Source organism: Siniperca chuatsi, linkage group LG5 (genome assembly GCF_020085105.1).
Source record: "Siniperca chuatsi isolate FFG_IHB_CAS linkage group LG5, ASM2008510v1, whole genome shotgun sequence".
NCBI classification, from domain to species: domain Eukaryota; kingdom Metazoa; phylum Chordata; class Actinopteri; order Centrarchiformes; family Sinipercidae; genus Siniperca; species Siniperca chuatsi.
The window spans coordinates 4,280,111-4,295,914 of NC_058046.1; the positions used below are offsets into that span (position 1 = coordinate 4,280,111).

General features: G+C 40.1%; 1 protein-coding gene across 5 annotated transcripts in view; it reads right to left on the reverse strand.

Moving 5' to 3' along the window:
- Positions 1–15,804, reverse strand: part of wdfy3 (WD repeat and FYVE domain containing 3) — a 105,120-nt gene that overhangs the window by 42,378 nt on the left and 46,938 nt on the right. For 4 of the 5 annotated variants that reach the window (XM_044195694.1, XM_044195693.1, XM_044195691.1 and 1 more), the window contains exons 14-19: positions 15,605–15,688; positions 11,500–11,695; positions 10,954–11,168; positions 9,426–9,538; positions 6,749–6,986; positions 185–285 (exon numbers count right to left, since the gene is read on the reverse strand). In XM_044195694.1, the coding sequence (XP_044051629.1) occupies positions 185–285; positions 6,749–6,986; positions 9,426–9,538; positions 10,954–11,168; positions 11,500–11,695; positions 15,605–15,688 (947 nt within the window). The remainder of the gene's footprint in view (positions 1–184; positions 286–6,748; positions 6,987–9,425; positions 9,539–10,953; positions 11,169–11,499; positions 11,696–15,604; positions 15,689–15,804) is intronic. The other variant, XM_044195695.1, reaches the window with a different exon arrangement.

The window sequence follows — 15,804 nt, forward strand, 5'->3', positions numbered from 1 at the left end:
TAGCTGGCTAATGCTAGCATGTTTCCAGCTAGCCTACATGTTTCTCGTTAGTTTACCAACTAGTCAACATGTCTCCAAATTACAAGATGAAATGTAGAGGTTAAGCTGGTAACCACTGTACTACATTATCCCTCTGCAACATAACCTAGTGCAATGAAAAACAGAAAATTCAAGTAGTTTTTACCTGTACCCATCCCGCTCAGCACTGCGCCATCGCTGACACCTGAGGCGTTGGTGTTGTTGGTAGGAGCATTGTGGGGCGCCAGGCTGGGCAGAAACAGGCACCTGCACAGGACAACAGAGGACAGATTAATGCTGTTATCTGGGGAAACAGCTGCGACAGGATACAAAACATGTTGTCAGCTTACATATGTAGTTATTGTAAAAGAGATTTACTGCAGGTTTGCTGAATTACTGGCTCCATCCCTGAGATAAACTATTAGAAAAATGCAGCTGAAGTTACAAAGAACAGCCGAGTAATTCAAGAGCTGGAGACACAGGAGCTTTGTATTATAATATGGAAATTTCAACTGCCTAATACTCAAGGATTAATTATGTATGAGAGCAGGATAAAGGTGGGATGAAAGCATACAGTATTGTTCAAAATAATAGCAGTACAATGTGACTAACCAGAATAATCAAGGTTTTTAGTATATTTTTTATTGCTACGTGGCAAACAAGTTACCAGTAGGTTCAGTAGATTCTCAGAAAACAAATGAGACCCAGCATTCATGATATGCACGCTCTTAAGGCTGTGCAATTGGGGTATTAGTTGAATTAGTTGAAAGGGGTGTGTTCAAAAAAATAGCAGTGTGGCATTCAATCACTGAGGTCATCAATTTTGTGAAGAAACAGGTGTGAATCAGGTGGCCCCTATTTAAGGATGAAGCCAACACTTGTTGAACATGCATTTGAAAGCTGAGGAAAATGGGTCGTTCAAGACATTGTTCAGAAGAACAGCGCACTTTGATTAAAAAGTTGATTGGAGAGGGGAAAACCTATAAAGAGGTGCAAAAATGATAGGCTGTTCAGCTAAAATGATCTCCAATGCCTTAAAATGGAGAGCAAAACCAGAGAGACGTGGAAGAAAACGGAAGACAACCATCAAAATGGATAGAAGAATAACCAGAATGGCAAAGGCTCAGCCAATGATCACCTCCAGGATGATCAAAGACAGTCTGGAGTTACCTGTAAGTACTGTGACAGTTAGAAGACGTCTGTGTGAAGCTAATCTATTTTCAAGAATCCCCCGCAAAGTCCCTCTGTTAAAAAAAAAAAGGCATGTGCAGAAGAGGTTACAATTTGCCAAAGAACACATCAACTGGCCTAAAGAGAAATGGAGGAACATTTTGTGGACTGATGAGAGCAAAATAGTTCTTTTTGGGTCCAAGGGCCACAGGCAGTTTGTGAGACGACCCCAAACTCTGAATTCAAGCCACAGTACACAGTGAAGACAGTGAAGCATGGAGGTGCAAGCATCATGATATGGGCATGTTTCTCCTACTATGGTGTTGGGCCTATTTATCGCATACCAGGGATCATGGATCAGTTTGCATATGTTAAAATACTTGAAGAGGTCATGTTGCCCTATGCTGAAGAGGACATGCCCTTGAAATGGTTGTTTCAACAAGACAATGACCCAAAACACACTAGTAAACGGGCAAAGTCTTGGTTCCAAACCAACAAAATTAATGTTATGGAGTGGCCAGCCCAATCTCCAGACCTTAATCCAATTGAGAACTTGTGGGGTGATATCAAAAATGCTGTTTCTGAAGCAAAACCAAGAAATGTGAATGAATTGTGGAATGTTGTTAAAGAATCATGGAGTGGAATAACAGCTGAGAGGTGCCACAAGTTGGTTGACTCCATGCCACACAGATGTCAAGCAGTTTTAAAAACTGTGGTCATACAACTAAATATTAGTTTAGTGATTCACAGGATTGCTAAATCCCAGAAAAAATTTTTTTGTACAAAATAGTTTTGAGTTTGTACAGTCAAAGGTAGACACTGCTATTTTTTTGAACACACCCCTTTCAACTAATACCCCAATTGCACAGCCTTAAGAGCGTGCATATCATGAATGCTGGGTCTTGTTTGTTTTCTGAGAATCTACTGAACCTACTGGTAACTTGTTTGCCACGTAGCAATAAAAAATATACTAAAAACCTTGATTATTCTGGTTAGTCACATTGTACTGCTATTATTTTGAACAATACTGTATATTCAGGCTGGTTTTTCAAAAGGAATCTGCTCGTACTCAGTCAGTTGCATCTCCGTGCGCTTTAGCTTAGGTACTTGCTGATAGTGATGATAATATGACAATTAACTGCAAAAAAAAAAAAGGATGACAACTGCATGGAGATATCAAACATAAAAGGTTTAATAGTCTCCCGTAAGCTTCTTTCTAACATGATGGACCTTTATTTTGTTTGATAAACATTGAAGTCTGATGTCTGTATGCACTGTCATCCAGTTTTTCAAGGACTTCTACAGCGGACAAAGACTGACAATCATTCCACAAAATTACAGAGAATTTGACTGTGAGTTGGCGTTGTGTTCTGCTGACTCACTGCCTCTCGGTGCTATTTTCTCCTCTCTAATCATCCTGAACCAGCACTGAAGCACAGTGGTGCTCCGGGTAACGAACATTGGGATTTGTTTTGTTTTTCGTTGTTGAGAGAGAAAAAGATTTCAACATGTATGAAGGAACTGTGGCGAATTCAACCAGAAACCTGAAAGGCCTGGACCGAACCACACTGGAGGATAGCCTTGATGACAGCAGAGAGCCTGTATTACAATAACTAGATATCTATACAGGCAATATAGAATTATACATTTAGCTACTGTATCAGTATCCCTTTATGAATTCCTCTCCTATTGAGACTACAGAAAATTACTTTTTGAATGTTATGCACTAAAAACTATTTCTGTCTCAAACCAACTAATTGCAATACCATTCCTTCTAACTTCCAGTATCTAAAAAGAGGGCAAGGCTTGGGTCATTTTTCTTATGTAATTCTCTATAGGAAAGAAAGCCAAACTGCAACAACAATTCAGCACAAATCAGAGGAAATAAGCACAATTCTGAAAGGGCTCCTCCTGTAACCAGCATATAACTAGGACATATAACTAGTGCTGAAATGATTAGCCATGACGTTTCACAAATATACAGTTTCAGTTTTAAAAGCGACTCACTCATTTCCTAAAACAGCTGAGCATTAGTGCATTTATCAGTAGTTTTTGGACAACAATGGAGCTCTATGGCACAGAGGAATATGATATAATTGTTGGTGAGATCAATTCATTGTTTTGGTCTTTTAATGGGATTTGTTGACAATAAATAAAATAAAGAACACTGTCAGCCTTATCCTTTAAGTTGTTTATGAAGCAGAATTCCCAGTCATTCCCTGGTTTCAGCTTCTCAAACCTGAGAATTTGCTGCTTTTCTCTATTTTATATTATTGTGAATGGAATGTCTTTAGCTTTTTGGACTGCTGGTTGGACAAAACAATTTGAAGAGAGGCATTTCTTACTATTTTCTAACATTTTATGTAATTAATAATTAATTATGTACATAGACTACATTAATCAACAATAAAGATAGTTGTTGGTTGCAGCCCTCATATAAAAAGAGACACTGATTGAGCCCCAAAATGACCAGATTTTTCTCTTTTTGTTTTTCCACCTGGACAGGAAGGTCAGAAGTCAGGGTTAGCTACAGGACAGCGTCCCTGAAGCTGGAAGGGATTCAATGACTTCCTCAAGGACATTTCTCAAGGGCAGACACTCTGGTCCTCTGTTTAACGGACGGTCGGTCTAACTAACAAGCACACCACCCTGCTGCTTCAACATAACTACATGTATGCTGTCTTTCCCCCCATTAATCATCACCTTGATTAGGTAAAAAAAAAAAAAAAAAAAAAAAAAAAACAACGCTCCAGGGATTTCACCAGCTTTCTATGCTATTTTCCCCCAGTCAGAATGAGATGCAGTTTTCTTAATTCTTAAAAAAAAAAAAAAAAAGTCTTTTTCCCTCCACCCACACTGACAGCATCTTCCTAGCGCCTTGTGAGATGGCTGGCTGGGTGAGTGTGCACTGGTGTGTCTGAGTGTGTGTAAGCATGTTGTGCATGATAGAGAGTGGATATGTGCATGTCTGTGTGATTCCTAATAGCAGCAGGGGCATCAATATTTCATGGTGACAGATGGAAGAGGAAGGAGGGGTAGTCTGTATGTGTGTGTGTGTGTGTGTGTGTGTTCTCTGTTTATGCTGAGCAAAAAGTGGGCCAGTGCCTCGTTGGCTGTGTGCTGCTGCTTTGCTGTGTTTTCAGGAGAAACACCATGTTCTATTCTGAGGCGGCTGCTGCGACGAGTCAAATGAGTTCTTATGGGTAAAAGAAACAGGATAGCTGAGAAATTATGGACCAGGAAATATAATCACTGGGCGGGTGAGGGGCTTCTAAAAGTAGTAAGTCATAGGCAGCTGGTTTTGCTGTTTGAAAATGAAGATTTGAAGAAGTTTTGACACTAATCAAAGATACTTCATTAAGTCTAGAAGAACTGAGAAAGTCTATGGAGTTCACAGATGTTTTTTCATAGGCGTCTGTTCTGCCCAGTATTTGAGAAGATAAACCTGTATACTCTGTGCATATATTTATATTAAATAATAGGAGATGATGATTAATGTTAAAGACCTGCATAAAGACCTGGACACCAGCGCCTTAAGTGAACCTTAAATTTCACACTATGCTTATGCACCCCAAAATCAATGGATATTTGAACTGCATCTCGCATCTCATGAACTGAGCAAACTCTATCCACTGATGAAGACTGTGAGATGTGGTTCAAAGCTGTGAGATGTGGTTCAAAGCTGTGAGATGTGGTTGCCACATCAAGATATGCCACTGTTCTATTTCCCAGCTCCAGAATAGCAGTTTTATCAATTTTATTTGGCACATCCCAGCTACTGTACCTTGACAGCATCCTATGTCCGGAAGACAAATCTGGCATGTGTGCGATGGCTGTCAAATCTGGCGTATCAAATGACACTATGTAATGTGGCTGGTGTGCGCTGCCCTTGAAACTGTATTTGAAGAACAATGCACGAAAGATTGCAGCACATTGGAAATAACAATGTGATGAGTTGAGAGTGAAGGTCTAACAGTTCATTTCAAATTTCTAATTCATCCCTTTGCTGCCTTCATCTAAAAACAGCATAATATATACACCCAATCAAAGTGATGCTATCTAGTATTTGAATGCTGGTCAGGTAATCACATAACCTTTGGCATTTTGCCGCTATACTGACAGAAAACGTCTACAATGACCTTTTGCCAGACGTCTCCCTTTTTCTTAAACATGTATCCTTGATGAATATTAATGAGGAATACAACATATCAGAGCCCTGAGTCTCTCTCAGCATTTGTTTACTGTGTGTCAGTGTAACATGTGTGTCATGTATGTGTTGCTAATAGTGTGTGGGCAAATTGCCAAGGTCACATCCCACACGCCATCATTTCCACTGACCCCAACACTCACTGTGCCGCTAACAGGGGGCAGCAGGCCCTGTCAGCAGCAGCACCCACAAAGCGCGGCAAAGGTGTATGTAAAGTATGACATAAAAGGCGGAAAATAAGCCTATTTGTATGCGCGGCTCCACAACTGGAGGCGAAAAACAGTCTCCTGCTGAGACAGTTGCAGGTGCTGCGGAGAGGTAAAAATCACACAGCCAATTTAATTGCAGGGAAAAACAACATGTGGCACCCCGAGGTGTGTGTCACTGGTAAGGAAAATTGATCCACAAGGAGAAAGATTTAGAGAAAAGTGGTTTACAGAAAACTGGCATCATCTGTTGCTGCAAGAGCATTTTTTAAAGCATGTATTGAAGACTGGTCCATTCCTGGAGTTCTGGAGGAGACGATAAAGACAAAAATCACAACAATGGGGCTTGAGGGCCAGTTTAAACCCTCTTGCATCCATTTACCATACATGCTTTTATCATTAGTATTACTGATAACTATTTTTAAAGTTCCTGAAATAAATGTTTTTTATTTTAACAATGGATCAAATTACTACATGTAATGAATAGAAAAACGAAAGGTGTAGCTTGAAGTAACAAACTCAGAGAATTATCATTCAGTGCAGATATTTGTCTCATGAACTGGTGGAGACCAAACCAGAGATAAACGGAGAGTGAATATTGGACTTAGATTCATGAGGTGCACAGAAACACAACTCCAGATTAACGTGAATGTTGTTAGGAAAAACATAATAGCTGTAAGAACAGAGATAGTATGTTTGTGTTTTTCAGCTTGTTGTGGAGTTATGCAGCTTTAAAGGTTATATAATCATAACAAATCTGTATGGTGTGACATTTCACAAGCAACTGCTATTACATATAAATTCTGTCTGTTAAAACAAAAGGGTTTTCTGTGGTAGTAGAAGAGTTCCACAAACAGCCAGCATGCAGTACAAACTGCAACAGCAATGGCTAAAACTGAACATATTCCCTGATGAAACCCAATTCTACCCAAAATGTGCGGAAAGGGGAATGATAACTCTGTGATCGGGCTACCTGCACATTATACATATTTCCTTCCTGTGCAGTGCAGTTCACATGAGGAGTGTAAAGAGCATGTGACCCACCCCCTTCTCCTGGGTAAAAAAAAAATGTAAAAATAATAATTGTTACCGCTTACTAATGGAAGACCAGATATGTAAACAGTGGTCTACGTTCATGCTGACTAACCCGAAGCCCTCCAGCGACGTGTCAAACTCCACAAACGCAGGTGTGACGGCCGATCCGTGCAGGCGTATGTCATGGGGCGTTGTCATGGACACCAAGCACTTGACTCTTGTGAGGGGCACGGTGCTGCCCTCGGCGGAGCGCACGAGGCTGCGGCTGATGCGATACTGGCCGTTGTCCTCCGCTGGTGTGGCGAAGACGCTGTCAGGACCAAAGCCCTCCATGGACATGGTCATGCTGTCTGTGAAGTCAGGAAGGACAGGTTAAATTCAGGAGATGCAACCACAGTGCTGAGATGATAATCCAACATCCAGAGTGGGAAACTGACTACTAGTTTAAATCTGGTGAGTTTGGCTGTGGTCAGTAAACTTGTTTTCTCTTGTAAATAGCTATAATTTAGCTAAAAAGGTTTTGATCCAATCTAAAGGCATTTTCACATCACATTTATAGTACGTGATCCAAAAAAAGAGACACAAATAAACTTTTCACTCCTGGTCGGGAGCCTGGAGTGAAAATGATGACACCTCACCATGCAGTACCACCTGCATGGTAAAGAACTCCATAGCCTTCATGCATTTCCTTCCCTCTTTCTGTGCTGCTGCATGCCTACTTTAATATTATGTAGCTTGTTTTATCTCCCAATATACGAATAGCTGAGGCTTCTCCACATTTTTCACCTCTCCGTTCGTTAAGCTCCTCTACTGCAAAAACAGGTTATGACATAATTTTAAGCTGAAGTCATAACTCAACAGAGTAGCATGTTTATCAGCTGAAATTCTTAATGATCACACTTAACATCCATATACCCCAGGTTGTTGATTAGTTTCTTTCAATTCTGTACCTACTTTCCTGCTTGTCATACATCTCTTTGTGCTCAGACACTAAAATGATCAACTGTTCAAATGCTGTATTTGTTTTAGATACACCTTCTGAACAGTAGATACAAAAATGAATATATATTTTTGTTACTGGTCACTCAGATCAAACATTGTAGAAAACTAATTAGAAAAAACAACCTGGCACTAAATAAACTTATGGTACACTTCTGCGTGAAAGACTTCATGCAATACAGTAAGTATGGATGTGTCAAAGGCAGCATTAAATCAAGCCTAGATGTTCATTGTCCTAGAGGGACTAGCATAAACTCCTGGTTTAAGGTACAATCTTTTACTTTCTACTAAGAACATGGATTGCTTCTCTTATTTGTTAGGAGACAGCTCATCTGACAAAGACAAATTAGATCGAAGCCGGTATCGCAACACCCAGCAATAAACCATGCTAGGTTGTCTTCTCACAGACAAAGATAGCACTGTGTGTTCTAACAGTGGCTGTTTGTTAAGAGCAGTAATTAGTGGGGACTTAATATCCATTCTCAGCTGGGAGGAGACACAATAAGCAATTAGGACATGCCGAGGAGCCCACAAAATTACACAATTACATTAACAGCTGTTAATAGAAAACAAAGCATTTGCGTTAGATTCACAGTGGCAAGACGATCTTTGTTTAAACAGGGAGTTTACACATCAACTGGATTAATTAATCAGAGGCCAAGAAGACTACTTTGGGTTTCCTACAAGCTGGCAACTTGCTGCTTTGCTTAAAAATGAATGCAGGTCTATTCCACTTGAGTGCGGCCACTAAGCAACCTTACTTCATAGGCACCTCATGTACTTTTTACCTAAAATGTTTTTATACATTCAAGGCAGAGAGTTTACCATATTTAAGAGTGATACATTCTGATTAGTCTTCCTACGGACTCTGAACTCTGAGTTGCACTGGCTAAAATGTAATACTAAAGCCAGGCTGTTCCACTAACTTTTCAATGATCTGAACCTTTATCAAAACCCATAGAATCGTCCCCTTTTCACCGCCGGGCCAGTGCTAGTAATTTCCACAGGCAATTAAATGGCAACGGAAAGCTTATCCACTGCAATCACAGCCTATTCATCACAGGATTCGTCCCAATGAGATTGCAGAGAGTGAGCAAAGAAAAGGAGCAGAATAGCTAGAAAATTGAAGGCCTTTTTTCAAGCGAAACATTCTCCCAGGAAGAAGCTGGTATCACTGTGGCAGATGGGAATGGCTCCCAAATGACATTATCATTTCATAACCGTATAGGAGGACTGCTATGGACTAAACTCTTCAATTCTCAGCTATTCAAAACGTTAAAAAAGTTTTGAGGGATGTGTGACAATTGCTGGTAAAAAGCCACTTTGCCAACATTAATCTGTAGGTATGACAATCTTTACAGAACAAAATTATAGAAGAGCTCCCCCCCCCCATTTTTGACACAATGCCATTATTTGACAACTTTTATTAGCTGCAGTCCTAATTTATCGTTCAGCGGTAAATAAATGTTGTAATGATAGTGCTTGTAAATTTAGGCAAAGGCAAAATATCGATCATATAAAAATAAATAAAAAAATCTACCAAAATTCTAATTTAGAGGCCGAATAATATTTAACGTCTACAACACTTGAAATATTCTTTGACATGGCCCCTGCTGTTATGGCACAACATAGTGCAGCCCCTTAGTGCCACTCACGGGGGGTAGTGAAGGAATCGGTGGATCTTCTGTTCAGATCTGATAAAGAACACCAGGAACAGCATTTCCTCTGAAAGCCCTGACACAGTGACTATCATGTGATCAAATCTAGGATGAGAGTTGTTATAGTCTTACTTCGCATCTCGGCGTCGTAGCTGAGAGAGCTCGGTTTGTGAACCCGGTACTGCTTCAGTAGCTTCTTGTCCCAGGCGCCGCAGTTCAGAGGGTTTCCAAGACGTAAGAACTCCCTGGAGGGGAAGATGACAAGGAGGTCAAGAATAAAAATATACCAACAAAGAAAAAAGAACAGAAAGAATCATATGACAATACAATACTACTGTTCTTCCTATGATTATTATTGTTGAACTTTGCCTAATTACCGTACCAGCTTTTATTTAGGTATAATTCGCCTTCTTATTTTTTGATCAGCCCTCATTTATTGCATTAATTAATTGTTGCCACTGTTTGGTGTTACAGTGAACTCAAAATTTGCAACTCAACATCCATCTGTATCAAAATCGTTTCAGTGACATGAAAGAGGAAGAATTTGTTGAGCCCAGGAATTAAACTAAGCTAGGCTACACTCACCATTAAACCTACAAACGGTAGGCAGAAAAACAAAATGCGTGTTCTGTGACTCTGGATAAGAAGGTAAAACCAGTCTTTTAATTTACAGTAATAATGTATTTTGTTTATAAGAACTTAATCATACTCAAAGACATTTAAAAGACACATATTAAAAAAGAAGTTATTTATCAACATAATAAAATTAACAATTTTTAGGGTCTGCAGTAGCTCAGTAAGTGGCGTATGGCTCCAACACTGCCAGGTATAGTTGTTGTATTACCAGAGGGACCACCAATCATAAACATGTTCTATATGTTCTCATGAAACTATGAAGCACTCTGGATAAAAGCATCCATCTAATTGTATGCAGTGTGTTAAGTCATCATATACTTTGCAGGTTGACTTCAAATCTTCAACAGCTGTGGTTAACAGCTTTAGTCTGTTTAAAAGTCAATGATAAGGTTGACTGGCATGTAAGTGACTTGAATGCAAATAGCCCTAGTGATGGTTTGTGTCAGTTGCGCTGAGCGAGCGACACTAGCTGCTGAAACCAGACAGCTTCAGAAACAGAGAGACTCTGGAGCTTGGTTGGGGCTGATGTTGGCAGAGCAGAGACAAAATGAGAAACAACACAGGGGGAGACGAATTATGAAAGGAAAGTGACAGACGAAGAGTGACAGAGAAAAGAGTGAGGTAGACAGACAGAGAGGGAAGAGAGGAGAGGAGGGTGGGAAACAGATTGACAGCTACAGATATGTTTACCTCCAGCACAATTATGGGGGGGGCTGCTGCATTTACATATAAAAAGAATCAGCATGTCAAATAACTTTCCGCCCGTTCCTCAACCCCAACCTCCAATCTCACTTAACTAGTCAAGCAGGAAATGAGAAGCTTTCAGTTTTGTGTGCATACATAGCCGTCCTTCACACACTAAAACCTGTCAAAGCAAATAACACTTCCCAAACAGTCACTGGAGGAAAAAACTCACCTCTGTCTAGCTCAATAGGTAACGCTAAAAGTTAGCATGTTACCAAACTAAATGCTACCATGTTAACGTGTTAGCAAAATATTGCAAAATATTAGCCAAATCGTGTACCTGAGTGCCATCGGCTGCAGGGCCTGCGAAGCCAGCCTCTCAAACATCCTCTGCAGAGGGGGGTGCAGTGGATGGTCTTCATCACCCAGGGCCTGACTGCAGCGCTGCAACAGCCGCTGGTGGAGGCAAGCTTCACACAGCACCTGCTGGTTCCTCTCACTGTTCACCAGGAGCTGGAGGATGTTGGCCACTGCCAGCTGCAGGTCGAGGGCATGCTGGAGGGACAACAGGAGGAGGAGGAGGAAGTGGATTTCAGTACTTTGTTGTGTCAATATGTTGCCTTGATTTTTTACCTTAAAAAAAATTCTCATTGGATTATTTTAATCTATAAACAATTTCTCAATTCACTGTGCATAAAATGTACTATACTATTATTTTTGTTTTCAGGTACACGCATGCCTGGCACAAACTGTCTGGGTGGCTTTGACACATAAAACCAGTGTGTCCAACTCACAAAAAAAGGTACTTTCCTGCCCTGCACGTAACCCTTTCACCCACTTTAACAGGAAGTGCGTGTTAGCACATTTCCTACTTGTGTTTCCTCACCTCTGGCTGGCTGTCAGAGCAGACGGAGGGCAGCAGGTCCAGTATGGCCAGGACGGCCCCTGGGTGGATGACCACCATGTCAGACGAAGAGGAGGAGGAGGAGGAGGCGGGGTGGGAAGGGTTGGCTAAGTGGAGCTTCAGGTCTGTCAGGGCTTTGACTGGGGCGGGAGGGCCCGACGTACCGTAGTAGCCTTGTCTGGGAGCACAGGGAGAGAGAAAGTCACATTTAGTTAAGTCCAGTCGAGTCAAGCCAAAGTCATTCACAAAACGTTGACACATCTACCATTAAGTGCTTTATAGAAAACAAAGATCACAACACAAGTGACAGAAATGAGTAAAATATGTTGACTTTCATCTATTAGCACCTGCCACAAGTCATGTATTGTGAAATTTGGGTTGTAGGAGATAAGTCTGTTTACTCTCAGTCTCAACCATTATTTGGAAGCCCTACTCTACTGTAAAATATGCAACTGGCTCACAAAAATATTGAAAGTGGCTGCTGAATCTTCAGATTTACAGCCACAGTTTCTTCCAGAAGTTGTTTCATAGCTCACTGCAAACATTCTTATAATAAGGACGGAAATAATTACATAATTGAATCAATGTAAACACTGTATTTAACACTTTGACTCCAACTTTATTTAACATGAGTCAGTCGGTCCTCACACTTCAGAGATCAAGGTGTCAGTCAGCTACCGTTTCATCTAAAGCACCGAGCCCTCCTCATGTGCAAACAGCAGAGAGCAGGAGATCTGCCTGGGCCTGCAGTCGGGCAATTAGACAAAATAGGCGTGTTGCTGAGATGCAAACTGCAGAGTGGCAAATCCCCCCTCAGGAGAGAAGCCGAGCTGGAAAAGGCTGTAGTCAGCATAAAGTGCTGGAGGGGTTGGATGTGGGGCAGTAAACTAACTGGGTTGTTCATGTTCACAATGGCTGGCAGCCACTTTAATTGTTTTTGAGTATAACTGGACTTGTAAGTTATTATGTGATGCATTTAAAGACAAGAGAGGACAAAGTTACCAGCCACAGACGCTGACTTGCGTTTGGCTGGTGGGGGGAAGCAGTGAGTCCAAATTCCATACAACATACTAACTGTATACAGTGTATACTGTACTATATACTAATTGTCTAAGTATACTGATTTAGCAGTTAGTATACAAAAAAATATCAACATACATACAGGAAATGATACAATACGTGTGCCGATGCATGTCAATCAAACTGCTAATTTTGGATGTCGTGCAAATTAAACTTCACAATAGTTATTTCCTGTTTTCTGCGGTGCTCACAAAGCTTTTTTTATGCACTCAAAAGTCACACTCTACATACTCAAATCCTACTTAGATTTAGTATGTAGTATGAATTTGGGACATAGCAAGAGACTACGTCAACACTTAAATTTTCTTTTTCTCTGCGTTTTGGCCTTCCTTCAAAACAAATCCAGTTCACACCCAACAACGGTCTCCAGAGCAGATAACTATAAAAATGTCAGCCAATTTTAGTATGGATGACAAAAAATGGATTTTCATAATCATAAAACAGCCATTTTATTGATGTCTCAATCCATCAGTGCAGGAACTACTGTTTGTCTGGTTAAGAGGAAGCATTTATAAGCCAAAATCAAATCACTATTTTACGCTTGTTTAGTTGTCTAACAACAGAAATCGGAAAATATGTAAATGACAACAAAATCTTGATTTTGGCTGTGTTAAAAAACAGTGTACGTGATGATTAGCTGTGATGAACAGCTTTGTAGATTTTGCAATTTTCTGTTATTCGGGTGTTTTAGTGTGGATGGAGATCTTTACGAAAACAATCTAAAAAAAAGCTAGTGTGAACGCATGGTGTTTTCACACATAACCACTGTTTTTAGATTTAGCGAGCTCAGTGTGGACGTAGTCTAAGAAGTCAGCAGTGGAAATATCCTAACATGCACCACTGAAAGAGCCTGGGTTTATTTTTTAGACTAAAATCCATTTGTTTAATCTGAAGCTCTTGCTGTGTCACTGTCACAAACGGGATAATCACAACACTGATTGCTGCATTTGCACATCGCAAACTGCTGCCATTTTCTTCAAGGCGAAGCTTATTGCACAAGATGTTTTGGAGCTGCTGAATATCATTTGGATAGGGATGAAATCACGGGAGTTGTTTTCATTTAAATAAAACCAAGCAAATTCTTCGCAATTAGCATCTCGCTCTCCTCACATTTCATGGGTTCTGAAATCATTTTGAGTAGAGAAAACTGTTTTACAAATTAACATAAAATCAAATTACAATTACAGAACCTTTTAGGTTGCTAGATGATAGTAAGGCAGGAATAGTGTTTTTAAAAAATGCAATTAAGTCCACAAAGAAGAGCTTTAAGTGAAGTACACAAACAAGGACAAGGGCCTTTTCATCTCTAATTGTCAAATTAGTCCACCTCATGAATATGCAGCCTTGGAGCTGATCCAGGCAGACAGATGGGGGAGACTACTGAGAGGAGACCCCCAGTTTCACCTTGACAGTTATTACAGCTCACTAAGGCAGAGTACATTTAAAACATCCCAACCGTTTTTCCTTTTGTAAATGAAATTCAAAGAGCAGCAGAGTCTGCGTTTTAGGTTGAGGGGCAACTTCAGCTGAGAGAAAACAGTAGAAAAGGAGGGGGAGGAGCAGGAGAGTGAGGAGGAATGTGATGAATGCCTACTTTAGACCGACAGTAATTTGGCTGTTTCTGTACACTGACCCAGCCTGAGAGAAGCTGAGGAGAAGTGTTTCAAATAAAGTGGTGAGAAAGACATTTCTCTGTGGTGGTAACAAGAAAAATGTACTTCACTTGAGAAATTCATCTCATTTTTTGTTGGTTTGTCATATACGTATGTACTGATTTTTGAGTGAGTTTCCGCTGCTCCAAATGTTCTGACATCCAGTCACCAGCCAGATTTTTGGAAGAAGTGTAACATGAGGAACCAGTCATTCGCATCACTCTATCCATACCCTAAGAAGGTTTTCATATTTAATATTGAATGTGAATAAAGACATAAGGAATTAAGAAATCTTTATAAAGTTTACAGCCAAAAATGCTGACTTGAGGTATAATTTAACTCTAAGAGCAATAGTGCTGAAATGATTAGTCGATTAATCAATTCGTCAATCAACTCAAAATTAAATTTAGGTCAAGTTATTTATCAGCAACAATGCAGAACATTACTTGGTTCCAGCTCCTCAAATGAGAGGATTTTTCAGATTTTTGGCATTTCATATCATATATAGGCTGCAATTAAGGATTTTCAATATCGATTAATCAGCCAATTATTTTCTTGATTAATCAATAAATTATTTGTCTAGGAAACAGTAAGACAAGAAAGCAAATCCTCATATTTGAGAAGTTGGAGCCATCAAATGTTGTTGCTTGAAAAATGCAAAATGATTAATCGACTATCAAAGCGGCTGCTGATTCATTAGTTGTAGATCAACTAATCATCAGCAGATCAATTGTTTCAGCTCATTTTCATTGTAACTTTAATCCTTGGGGTTTGGACTGTTGGTCAGACAAAACAAGCAATTTGAAGATGTCACCATGGGCTCTGTAAAACAGTGATTGGCTTTTTAAATTATTTTTTGACATTTTATATACTGAATGATGAATCGATTATTCAAAAATATAATCAATAGATTATTAGATAATGAAAGTAATCATTACTTGTACACATTTTGTGGAACATCTGTAAAGTATCTGTCCACCATTTGGCGCACCTACTTTTAAAGTGCCAATGGGTGTATAAATTAACTTTTGAATAACTTAATTGTTTTAATCATTAGATGAAAACCTCAAATTTAAGGTTTTATTAGCTGATTAAAAAAAAAAAAAACAACTCGCCCAAATCTGAATAATTTCTTCTCTCTTTCTGTTTTTATTATGGAAGCCAGTTTAATCTCTGTAACTGATGGTAAGCAACTATACTTTGCCACATTTTCATGATTTGCTAAAGATTAACATGACAGTTAGAAGGGTTCATGATCATTTTGCTGCTGGTGGGCGCTCTTAGTGTCGACTGAAGGTGAGGAAAATGGAAAGGAACGGATGAGGGCGAGGAAAGTGGCAGAGCGCTGTAGCTACCTCTTCCTGGCGAGTGCTGGCGTGCCCCACGGCGAGGGCAGCGAGGTCTCATGAGTCAGGCAGGGAGGCACCTGCTCCGCACGACTGCATGGCAGCACGCACACGCACACACACACACACACACACACACACACACACACACACACAAAAGAGCACACGTAGAAGGACACATTCAGACAAGCATGCACATACACACCAAA